The 13,350-nt window shown below is 36.5% G+C and overlaps 1 protein-coding gene across 2 annotated transcripts in view; it reads left to right on the top strand.

Moving 5' to 3' along the window:
- The window catches only part of FNIP1 (folliculin interacting protein 1), a 122,559-nt gene that overhangs the window by 52,060 nt on the left and 57,149 nt on the right, over positions 1-13,350 (top strand). For both annotated transcript variants that reach the window (XM_018050722.1, XM_018050723.1), the window contains exons 3-5: positions 9,220-9,354; positions 12,880-12,980; positions 13,242-13,316. In XM_018050722.1, the coding sequence (XP_017906211.1) occupies positions 9,220-9,354; positions 12,880-12,980; positions 13,242-13,316 (311 nt within the window). The remainder of the gene's footprint in view (positions 1-9,219; positions 9,355-12,879; positions 12,981-13,241; positions 13,317-13,350) is intronic.

Genomic DNA, 13,350 nt, shown 5'->3' with positions numbered 1-13,350 from the left:
GTCCGAAAGTCTGTTCTTTACACCTGTGTCTCTTTTGCTGCCTTGCATATAGGGTCGTCATTACCATCTTTTTAAATTTGAAAATATATATGCGTTAATATACTGGTGTTTTTCTTTCTGATTTACTTCACTCTATATAATAGGCTCCCATTTCATCCACCTCATTAGAACTGACTGCTTAGCCATGTGTGTATGTACCACAACTTTGTTATCCATTCGTCTTCTGATGGACATCTAGATTGCTTCCATGTGCTAGCTGTTGTAAACAGTGCTGTGATGAACACTGGGGTACATATGTCTCTCTCAGTTCTGGTTTCCTCGGTGTGTATGCCCAGCAGTGGGATTGCTGGGTCGTATGGCATTTCTTTTTCCATTTTTTTAAGGAATCTCCACGTGTTCTCCATAGTGTCTGTGCTAGTTTGCATTCTCAACAGTGTAAGAGGGTTCACTTTTCTCTACACCCTCTCCAGCATTTATTGTTTGTAGACTTTTTGATAGCAGCCATTCTGACTGGCGTGAGATGGTCCCTCATTGTGGTTTTGATTTGCATTTCTCTGATAATGAGTGATGTTGAGCCTCTTCTCATGTACTTGTTGGCTATCTGTATGTCGTCTCTGGAGCTATTAGCTAGACTTACTGTAGAGGTCTTTTCATAATGCATACAACCACCGCATCATCATTATGCCATACATCTGAATGGAATATGATTCTGTTCTCACTTATATGTCAGTTTTTTAAATATACTGAAAAACACCACCATGTTGGTTGTGGGAGGAGTGAGGGAGAAGGAAGTGTTTGGTGAATTCAACCAAAATGGTTGAATAGCTGAGTAGTGGGAGCCAAAGGCTTTGACTGTGTGGATCACAATACACTGTAGAAAATTCTGAAAGAGATGGAAATACCAGACCACCTGACCTGCCTGTTGAGAAACCTGTATGCAGGTCAGAAAGCAAGAGTTAGAACTGTACACGGAACAACAGAGTGGTTCCAAATAGGAAAAGGAGTATATCAAGGCTGTATATTGTCACCCTGCTTATTTAACTTCTATGCAGAGTACGTCATGAGAAATGCTAGGCTGGAGGAAGCACAAGCTGGAATCAAGATTGCCGGGAGAAATATCAATAACCTCAGGTATGCAGGTGACACCACCCTTATGGCAGAAAGTGAAGAAGAACTGAAGAATCTCTTGATGAAAGTGAAAGAGGAGAGTGAAAAAGTTGGCTTAAAGCTCAACATTCAGAAAACGAAGATCATGGCATCCGGTCCCGTCACTTCATGGGAGATAGATGGGGAAACGGTGGAAATAGTAGCTGACTATTTTTCTGGGCTCCAAAATGACTGCAGATGGTGATTGCAGCCATGAAATTAAAAGACGCGTACTCCTTGGAAGGAAAGTTACGACCAACCTAGGCAGCATATTAAAAAGCAGAGACATTAGTTTGTCAACAAAGGTCCGTCTAGTCAAGGCTGTGGTTTTTCCAGTGGTCATGTATGGATATGAGAGTTGGACTATAAAGAAAGCTGAGCACCAAAGAATTGATGCTTTTGAACTGTGGTGTTGCAGAAGACTCTTGAGAATCCCTTGAACTGCAAGGAAATCCAGCCAGTCCATCCTAAAGGAGATCAGTCCTGGGTGTTCATTAGAAGGACTGATATTGAAGCTGAAACTCCAATACTTTGGCCACCTGATGTGAAGAGCTGACTCATTTGAAAAGACCCTGATGCTGGAAAAGATTGAGGGCAGAAGGAGAAGGGGGTGACAGAGGATGAGATGGTTGGATGGCATCACCGACTCAATGGACGTGGGTTTGGGTCGACTCCGGGAGTTGGTGATGGACAGGGAGGCCTGGCGTGCTGCAGTTCATGGGGTCGCAAAGAGTTGGACGCAACTAAGTGACTGAACTGAACTGAACTGAACTGAACTGAACTGAGATGCCTAAGAGTCAAAGTTGTAGCTGGTCAAGCAGACGGTTGAAATCTAAATCTAGCTGCAAATGTGATAAGGAAGCCATCTTTGTATTTAGAATGCTAATAGTTCAGCAGAACTTGGCTAAGACTTGACAGGTTGACAATGATTGATTAATTAATACTCTCTTCATTATTTCTTTAGCAAATATTTATTGAAATTTTTTGTGTGCTTCTTGATGATGTTCCATTGAATTGCAGGATATGACCTCTTTACTGTTTCTCTTGATTAATGCTATTCATTGTATTTCTGTAGCATTCTTCCCTTCTGTTTTAAACATCGCTATGAATCTTCTTTTCATGGTGTTTCTTGAACCCTTCCTGTCCACCTTTTCTGAGATGATGCTTCATTAGTCTGATTAGTCTTCTATCTCCTCTGTTGGTTAGCTCTTTTTCTTTCCCTGCAAGTCTTCACAAAGTCTCATTACCCAACACCAAATATGTGATTATCCTTTTACTTTCTTGTATATATGTCCTGTCTTTTTGTGTCTCTGTCTTTCTTTTTTTTGTCCTTCTCAGTGTGTGTTTGTGTCTCTTAGTTTCTCTGCCTCACTGTCTTTCAGGCTCTCCTCAGTGTCTCATCTCAGTCTCTCCTTTGTATCTCTTTGTATCTCTTCAGTATCTCTTGGTCTTATCTCTGAGTCTCTTAGTCTCTGTGTTTCTCAGTCTGTCTACTGGCTCTAATCTCATACTATCCATTCAGTCTTCTGAAATTTTCTTATAAGCCTGCTTCTTCTTTTTGAACTTTTGTCTAGGCTCATCAGTGACTGGAAATCAAACAACCTTGAGTACTTGCAGTCTCATTTGTTTTATATATCCTCATCTTATGTGCTGTCAACCTAGATGAAGATCTACCCTGTTTCAGGTTTATTTTATCACAATTTTATGAATCCTTTCTGATTGTTCCAGGTATATATCTTTTCTCCTACATCAGAATTCTCATGGTCCTTTTTTATATTGATAGCCTTTCATAGACTTCTGTGTCATAGCTGTATTTGTTTTAAATTGCAAAAAAAAGTAAAAAGTTTGTCTGTTATTCACTTTCGTTTCCTAAACTGTACCCTGCCTCACATGTGTTAATTATTCAGTACATATTTTTGATCAGCTTTAATTATAAGTTCAGTTCAGTCACTCAGTCGTGTCCAACTCTTTGAGACCCCATGAATCACAGCACGCGAGGCCTCCCTGTCCATCACCAACTCCCCGAGTTGACTCGAACTCATGTGCATCAAGTCGGTGATGCCATCCAGCCATCTCATCCTCTGTCGTCCCCTTTTTGTCCTGCCCCCAATCCCTCCCAGCATCAGAGTCTTTTCCAATGAGTCAGCTGTTCCCATGAGGTGGCCAAAGTATTGGAGTTTCAGCTTCAACATCAGTCTTTCCAGTGAACACCCAGGACTAGTCTCCTTTAGGATGGACTAGTTGGATCTCCTTGCAGTCCAAGGGACTCTCCAAGAGTCTTCTCCAACACCGCAGTTCAAAAGCATCAATTCTTCGGTGCTCAGCTTTCTTCACAGTCCAACTCTCACATCCTCCAGACATGACCACTGGAAAAACCATAGCCTTGACTAGACGGAACTTTGTTGACAAAGTAATATCTCTGCTTTTTAAAATGCTATCTAGGTTGGTCATAACTGTCCTTCCAAAGAGTAAATGTCTTTTAATTTCATGGCTGCAGTCACCATCTGCAGTGATTTTGGAGCCCCCCCCCCCCAAAGTCTGACACTATTTCCACTGTTTTCCCCGTCTGTTTCCTATGAAGTGATAGGACCAGGTGCCATGATCTTCGTTTTCTGAATGTTGAGCTTTAAGCCAACTTTTCACTCTCCTCTTTCACTTTCATCAAGAGGCTTTTTAGTTCCTCTTCACTTTCTGCCATAAGGGTGGTGTCATCTGCATATCTGAGGTTATTGATATTTCTCCCGGCAATCTTGATTCCAGCTTGTGCTTTTTCCACCCCAGCGTTTCTCATGATGTACTCTGCATATAAGTTAAGTAAGAAGGGTGACTATATACAGTCTTGATGTACTCTTTTTTCCTGTTTGGAACCAGTCTGTTGTTCCATGTCCAGTTCTAACTGTTGCTTCCTGACCTGCAAGTAGGTTATAAGTTAGGAAGTTTATTATCAAAATCCTATAAATACTTTCATGAAGATTTTATATATTCCTTTTGAACAACAGAGAGCATGTCTCCCCTCCCCCCCCCAATTGTGAGCTGTTGGAATAATTTAAGAGTTTTTTTTTTCATCTACTGGGAAAAAGAGCATTAAATTATGAGTTCTGTATAGGCAAAGAGTGTGATGTAAATGCTAATTTTGAACTTTTTACACGACATTTGGGTCTGTGCATAATGATGAGATAGTTTGGGCATCAGCAGCTTCCTGATTATTGTCTTAAAATGCTGAAATAAAATTTTATTAATGTATAACTTTCTCAGAACATTTATTCATTCCAGCTCTGTTATATTCTGTGACAAATGAGTCAGGTATTCAGTGGATTTAATCCAGAGAGTTCACATGTTTGTAAAAGTTTATTTTTATTTTTTTACATTTGATCCTCAGACCTTATTCATCATCTAGTTGGAAGTGTGAAACTTATTGAGATGTGGTTTCTTTGAACACTGATGTAGGCAGATGGATCAAGTGTGATTTGATCATATGCTGCTATCTTTATCCTGGACATTGTTTTTGTGTTAATAATCTAATGCTTTTTTACATACTGCCAGTGAAGTTGCATTGTAACTCATGTTTCAGCCTTCACATTCACAGGCTCATATTATCTTTGGAAAGGTGAATATAAATTTCAACATGTCAGAGTGTTGCACACTGAAATTCTACAAGTGCCAATAGTAGAATCGTAATTGTGATTCCAGATTTAGAACATAGGATTTGGTTAGGTTATTGAATCTTCTTCAGTGTTGATATACAGAAATCAGTGAACTCAGTATATGCAAATAACTTCCAGTTGGAAGTATGAAGGAGTCTAAGGCTCCATTTAAAACAGCAATTTTTGAAAGTTCCTTTTCATAAACTTAACAAAATCTTTATGTTTAAAACTTTAAGTCTGCTGAAGTACATAAAAGCTTGAACAAATCAAAAGGCAAAATATGTTTCTCGGTAATGTACTTTTGTTTATAACGTTGTCTGTTCTAAGTGCTTTTTAAAAAATGTATCTCAATAAAAATACCAACCTTAACTATTAATATTATTGGTGGGTGGTCATTTCTGGAACTAGGCAGCAGATTCTAAAGTTCAAATGGAAAAAAAAAATAGCAATAATAGGTTGGAAAACTGAAAAAGAAGACTTGTAAGGTTGAGTTAATTCTATCAGATTTGAAAAATACATTATAAAGTCTCAATAATTAAAACAGTATTTTATTGGAGCATAAGTAGGCCAACAGACTAATGGAAATAAAAGATCAGATAGATTAAATCCATGTAGGAATTTAGTATATGATAAAGACATCCTTGAATCAGTAGGGTAAAGATTAATAAATGGTATTGGGATAATTAGCCAGTTATAAGAGAAATCAACTTAGATTCATGTCTCAAGTGTATCAGACATTTAAATGTAAAAAATAAAACGAACATTACCAAGAAAACATGAGTTTCTATGTATCTGTGTAGTGGAAAACACCTTTTAACTATTATTCAAAATGCAGAAGCCATAAGGAAAAGGCTTGTAAATTTGACAACCTGATAGAAAAGGAAGTAACTTGGATGATGAACAAAACAGAGTAAAGGCAAACAAGCCAAAAAGGAAAAAGCCTACCATAAGGAAAATTAAAAGACAAATGATACCCTGGGAAAATACTTGTATGGGATATAAGACCAGCTGGTAATGTTTCTATATAACGAATTCCTGTAAATCAAGACAGAGGAACTGCTCAGAAAACTGGAGTTCACGTACAGTTGGCCTTCCACGTTCAATGAGATTCTTCCTCTTTGTCATAGTAAAGGAAATGAAAAGAAAAACTGTATCATGGTTTTAGTGCTTTTCTTTTAGATTGGGAAAAACCCAATTATTAAGTGACAGTACCTTGCTGTTAAAGTAAATGAAATGATATCCATGGAGGATAATCTGGCAGTATCTACCAAAATTTTATGTATTTATGTTTTGACCCAGCAGTTCCATTGGCAATGTCATTAACAGAATCCTGGTTAAATAAGCTATAGTATATTTCCACACTGGAATACTATGCAACTGTATTTAAAACAGAAAGAATGAGGAAGATTTCTAAAGACAGATGAAATGATTCTCTATGATATTAGTGGAAAATGAAGCAAGGGCAGAACTGAATCACTTTTTCTGAAAGAGAAGAGGAAAAAGAATATGCTTATATTTGAAAAAAGAATACTGGAAGAACAATAGTAAACCAATAAAACTGATTTTACTTACCAGCAGTGTACGGAGAGGGGGAAAAGGGTAGTTAAAGACAGAGTGGGACCTAGATTCCTTTGTGTCAATGAAAATTCAGTTAACAGTCAAGAAGAAATAAAGAGAATTTTATTTGAGCCAAATTGGGGATTTTAACCTGGGAGACAGATTTTCAAAAATTTTGAGAATTGTTCTGCTGCTCAGCTCTTACACATTTTTGAGACAATCATGTATCATATTGGCAAGTTAAAATTATAAATAAACTTCATCAGAGATTTTTTTTTTTAGAGTCAGGTATGAATGCATAGAATGAGCCTTTAGTCAGTGTGATCCCCTGTACAAGATGAGAAAGAAATAATAATCTTAAAAATTATAGTGCTGGCATCAGAAGAAAGGGACTGTTTTCTCAAAGGTTGATTGCATCCTCCTACCTTGAGGGAATCTGGTTAATGTATAATGCAGATACACATTGAACATTGGGGAAGGTATACTGTATGTAAATTCTGACTTAGTTTCATTATCCTGTTGTAGAGAAGATAAGATATTGTGCATAGATATATACGTAACAGCGTGCTCTCTCTCTCTCTCTCTCTCTCTCTCTCTCTCTCACACACACACACACACACACCCCACCCCCCACCCCCCCCCCCTTTCTCCCATCAACTTCCCAGCTATACAGTATCTTTTCTCTTTCCTATTCTGAAGTTGTAATTTTTTTGAAACTAAACAGCAGCAACTTCATTGTATGATGGTCTAGTGAGGGGACATGGCATGGTAGACATTAACCTTCTAGCATCAGAAGTCATGCTTTAGTCTTGGAATTCATGTACGTTTGTCCCTTTCTTGCCTCTAGCAAATTGCTTTTTGATTAAGAGACTGGACATACATAGTTACCTCAGTGTGGAATGTCTTTCTTGCCTTCTCATTCTTCTTTCAGTTTAACTCCAATGCTTTTTTGTAGTCCCAGTTTAAATGTCACTTCATTCATCTGCCTAGATTAACTTAAGTTCTTTCTTGGAAGGTTTATATAAACATCGTTGCTCTTTAACATCTTCATCTGTAAAATGGGATTAGTATTAGTACCTACTTCATAGAATTGTGAGGAATAAAAGTAGATATATGTAAAACAGAATAATACCTAGAATAAATACTAGGTGCTATATGAGTTAGCAGTTGCTATCATTATTATTACTGTTATTAGACATATTTGAAATATATATTTAACTATACTAATTTGTCTGGCTGTTTGTTAAATGTCTCTTTCGCCTGTTAGATTTTTAGTTCTACAAGGAAAAGAACTGTTTTATTCACTTCTTTTGTCTAGTACTTGGTACACACAGTACTCTACTACTTTTGTATGTGTGCTAAGTCACTTTCAGTGGCGTCTGACTCTTTGCGACTCAATGGACTGTAGCCCACTAGGCTCCTCTGTCCATGGGATTCTCCAGGCAAGAATACTGGAGTGGGTTGCCATTTCCTCCTCCAGGGGATCTTCCTGATGCAGGGATCAGACCCACATATCTTATGTCTCTTGCCTGGTAGGCGGATTCTTTACCTCTAGTGTCACCTGGGAAGCCCCCAAAAGTGAAAGTGTTAGTCACTGAGACTGTTCATGGGATTCTCTAGGCAAGAATACTGGAGTGGATTGCCATTCCCTTCCCTAAGGGATCTTCCTGACCCAGGGATTGAACTCAGGTTTCCTGTATTGCAGGCAGATTCTTTACCGTCTGAGCCACCAGTTTTGTTGACTGATAAATGGTGGTTTGCAATAGTAAATAAGTTAGGCCAACTGGGTTTGAAGAATGAACAATTGGTAAATGTGATTAACATTTCAGTTCTTTTAGGAGTATCAAGGACCTTGATGGATTGCAACTTTGGTAGTTATGAGTACTGAAAGCTCTAGAACCTGTTGCGGAGGGATAGGAAAATAAGATGAATAAAGCAAAAAATTGAAATACATTCTTCTTCCATACTAGACAGTACAACCTTCTGGTCCTACCTCAACTCTTACTGAAAATGTAACTGTCCAGTACGTGGATACATTCTTATTTCAAAAGTTTAGACTTACATATGTATGTGTGTGCTCAGTCACTTGGTCATGTTTGTCTCTTTGTGTCCCCATGGACTGTAGCCCTCAGGCGTCTCTGTCCATGGGGTTTCCGAGGCAAGAACACTGGAGTGAGTTAACCATTTCCTTTTCTAGGAGATCTTCCCAACCCAGGGATCAATCCCATGTTTCCTGCATTGGCAGGCAGGTTCTTTACCACTGAGCCACCAGAGAAGCCCACATCTATATATGTACATATGTTAAAATATGTCTCCTTTGCATTTCTCTTCAGATTCCTACATCTTCCAAATTTGTTTCCATAAAAATATGTTACTTATATTAGCTTATAATGGATATATTGTTATATTTAAATAAATTTATAAATACTTAAGTTTTCTCTTTTTATTTCCAATATGGGAAAATACTGGTAAATATATGTCACATAAACAAAAAATGCCTTTGGGATTCTAAACAGTTTTTAAGAGCATGAAGAGGTTTTTGAGATCAAATAGTTTGAAAACTGCTGCAGTATATAATTAAGTCCCTAGCAGTGAGCATTGTGTAGACCATTATAATATAGAAAATTTCTCCTGGTTTAATAATTTTTATGAGAAAAATACAGTAAAAAAGAACTCCACAAATATCATAGTTATGAGGTAAAGAATAGAAAACTGTTCTGGAGAAAATACAGTAAAATGCAATTAACCATTATGATGTAGTTATATTATTTTACATTATTTCATCCTTGGTTTTTCCAAAAATTTTTATACTGTAATTTAATATGGTGGAAGATATGTTAAAATATGAACGGGAATAATGTCTCCATTTCAGAAGCTCTGTAGCGACGCTCAAGTTAAAGTCTTTGGGAAATGCTGCCAGCTGAAACCTGGAGGAGACAGTTCTTCCTCTTTAGACAGTTCCCTGACTGCATCTTCAGATGTGAAAGACCAGTGTCCTAAGTATCAGGTAAGATCGCTGATGCCATTTACTTATTTATTCACAAGTATTTTTGAGTACCTACAATATGTTGTGTATCATCCTCGGGACTGAGGATATAGCTGGGACTAGTCCTTACCCTTCTGGAGCTTGTAGTATAGCTGGAGAGACATATTAAATAAGTAAGTTTATGAACTTTGATAGGATAGGGGAAGTATAGAGAGCTTCAGGCACAGGTAGCCAGGGGTATTTGCTCCTCTTAATTTCCCATTTCATATTTTTCAGACCACCAGAATCATTCCTTACTTTATGTACTTTTAAATTATTGAAATATTAAGATAAATATAAAATAATAGAGTTCAGCTTTGGTATGAAATAAGTTTTCATTTTTGAAAATTAGTGTGGCTCTTCTTTTAAAATATAAAATTAACCAGCCAGTTGACTACATAGGAACTTCTGTATAAACTTACGATTTAGTGACTAAATAGGAACAAGTTGTTTTATTTCACATATGATCAAACTAAGCAAATGTCATCTAATGTGTCATTCAGGCTTACATGAATGAAACACAGGTATATTATATTTAGCAGTACTAAAATAGAATCCTGGATTTTTAAATTGTTTATAGTTAGGTAATTGTGTCTGGATAGAAACTAACCCTTATACAACATCAACATAAATGGCATATATGAAAGAGATCTGAGTCATAAAAATCCAGATATTACGAGGTACTACATAGTTCTCTCTGCTCTTCTCTGTTCCTCTTCCATCTTAGGTATGACACCCTAACAAGTTCTTAATAGTGCTGTGCTATGTTATATAGGATCATCATACTTACACCAGTTTGCAAGTTTTCTCATTTGATCAATTGTAGAAACTTTCCTTTCTTTCTAATGTTATGCAGTTAAATATGAGTATTAACAAATGGATCCAGATAGTAGAAACTCTGAAGCAGTGTGTGATTGTAATTCTCATTTTGCATTAAAAATTCCTAAAGTTTTTTAAGTACCGATTCCCAGGTCATATGTCCAGATGTTTTGAGAGTAGGTTCATGGTCTTGGAAATCCGCTTTTCTTTTTTTTTTTTAAAGCAAGAAGGCATTGAATTATTATAACATAGTTCACTACACTTGATAAAATGTTATTTCAGGTAAGTAGAATATCATCTTTGATTTATAGGGTATTGCAGATTATTGGATTCAGCAATGAGTACTTACAAAGAATTGACCTTTCAAATTAAAAAAACTTTCTAAAAAAATTTTCTTAATTATAACCTTAATTATAAATTATGACACATTAAAATATATAACACATCAGTGACAGTCATGATAACATTTGGTATGTATTAGAACAGGTAGAGAGAACCTTTGATAGCAAGCTATTGATACCTGGTTTTATAAAATTTAGGTACCAGTTAATTTTTACTGAATTTTGCCTCCTGAGGATTCTTTTCTACTTTTGTGTTAAAATGTATAAATGCTTTGATATTTAAATTTGTGTAGCTTGCTTAATATAAGAAATACTATTTTTAGTCAAAATAAAATGTATTAGATGCATTGTGACAGAAATGAGCTTGTAAGAGAAAATTCTCATTTCTCTCGTTATCCAGAAGCAATTTAGGTTGCCAAGAAAGATTGACATTGTTGATCTTAAAAGAAAAACAAACCACTTCATCATTTAAACAATTATCCTACTCTTTCTAAACTGTTCTTAATTCCCAAACTTCTGTGCCTGGAAAAAAAATGTTGTCTTAACCAAATCCCAAGAATAGATGAGTTGCTTCTTTTAGTAACCTAGGTGTGTAAAAGTGACTTTTTTTCCTTAAAAAATAACTTTGTGCCTTTATTAAAACAAAGTTAAGACTACAGCACTAAGAAAGAAAAAATGTTAATGAATGTATAGAAACAAATATAAAAAATAATATGTATAATGAAATGGATTGCTGTTTGAAGATGCTCTTAAGAAAGATGACAGAATGTAAATACACAGATTTTTGAACCCAAGGCAGGTAGTAACAAGCAAAAGAGTAAAAGAGAATCACATTATATTTATTCCCTGGCTTCCACTTGTAAAATCGTGGTCCTCATCACTTTATTGTTACCTTCAGAAGAATCTTTTAGTTATTTTTAAAAACTCCTTTAATTTTTGATTTCCTGTGGTAGGATGGCTTAGTGAAATTTGTGCATGAGCCTTATTTGCTATCTTAGTTATAGGTCCTCTTCCTTATCAGTTGTTTTATTATATAATTGTATTGGTTAGTAATTGCATTGGGTCATCCTGTGAAACAGTGATTTTCTACATATGGCAAGTCTGGAGAGAGGCCATCTAGGCACGATAATGTATGGGCTTCAGGATGGCCTCAGAGACTGATGCTTGCTTATCTTTCTACTTAGAGCTAACAGGTACATACTTGTTGGCTTGTGGTCCTCTTGTAGCATCTCTATCTACAGTGATTTCTATTTATATTCCATTGACCAGGACTGTGTTGGATGCATACAAATGGATAGTTCTGAAAGCTACCACTATAACCATTGGTTTAACTCTTTGAATATAGAGACCAACTCTAAACCTTCTACCTGCATGGGAGGCTCTGAAATGCAATTTTTTTTCCCTTGGGCACATTGCTTCCCTGAAACAAATTAGACTTCAGAAAATAAGAAATAAGATATTTGGTGGGTTGTTGGGTAACTAGTAGTATTTGCTATAGTATCTAAATAGTAACCAGTGCCTGAGTCAGTTTTTAGATTTTTTGACTCCTATGAGGACAATTAAAGAATAATTGAAAGAAATAATTTAAAAAACAGAATTCTTTATAAACAAGACGTTCTGATGTTTAAAGTAAATGTTTTTTAAAGGATGCGGAATATGTCCAAATTACCCTTTTTGTGATTGCCTGTTTTTGCATGGTAGGAATGATAAAATCTGTTCTGCATGTTCAGTGAATTCTACTTCTTGTTATCTGTCGTGGAGGAACATTGCATATGCATGATATATGGTTAAGGATATTTGAGCATTATTTGTAGTAGCAAAAAACAGAAAGTGACTGAAATACCTGTCAGTATGTCAGTAAGGGGAACTGGCTTGGTAAACTGGTATTTTCATATAGCAGAACACTATGCAGCTCTTAAAAAGACTCTGTGTGTAACAGTATGCTTAGATCTGTAAGACAGCGTAAAATGAAGAAAATTAAGCTGCAGAGCAGTATATATACAATGTCAAATAACTTAAAAAAAAACACTGTGTAGAATAACTGCAGTGAGAGCTGTGGAACTGTGTGTGTGCTCAGTCGTGTCCAGCTCTTTGCGACCATATGGACTGTAGCCTGACAGGCTTCTCTGTCCATGGTATTTTCCAGGCAAGAATACTGCAGTAGGTTGCCATTTTCCTCTCCAGGTATCTTCCTAACCCAGGGACTGAACCTGGATCTCCTGCGTCTCCTGCAGTACAGGCAGATCCTTTTCCACTGAGCCATCGGGGAGAAATTTTTAATAAAAATTAGTATTTGAAATAGGTTTTAAATTCAATGATTTTGTTAATGTTTATGCTTATTGTTCAGGGTTCTCGGTGCTCTTCTGATGCCAATATGCTTGGAGAGATGATGTTTGGCTCAGTAGCAATGAGCTACAAAGGATCCACCTTAAAAATTCATCAGATCCGGTGAGGGATTTTCTGATTTTTCTTAATGAATCCGTTTAAAAATACTCAGTTTTTCTTAAAGATGGGAGAATTTCTTATAGCCTCCACTCAGAGCATGCCAGATACTCAGTTTATGATGTTTTATGGGTTTAATGCTACTTCATGGCTGTTATAACTACGCTATAACATCTCTGTGACTTAAACATTTTTATTGATAATAAATTGAAGAGATCCTTGTGTTTCAGTTTTGATTTCTGTCTATCCCTCTCTTTTTCTTCATAGTTCCCCTCCACAGCTCATGCTCAGCAAAGTTTTTACTGCACGGACTGGCAGCAGCATCTGTGGAAGTCTCAATACGTAAGTAGTTATGGGTGAAAGGAGAAAGGAATTG

The sequence above is a fragment of the Capra hircus genome, chromosome 7 (assembly GCF_001704415.2).
Source record: "Capra hircus breed San Clemente chromosome 7, ASM170441v1, whole genome shotgun sequence".
NCBI lineage: Eukaryota > Metazoa > Chordata > Mammalia > Artiodactyla > Bovidae > Capra > Capra hircus.
The sequence above is the reverse complement of the archived record's forward strand: the minus strand, read 5'-3'. Positions and strand labels throughout refer to the sequence as shown.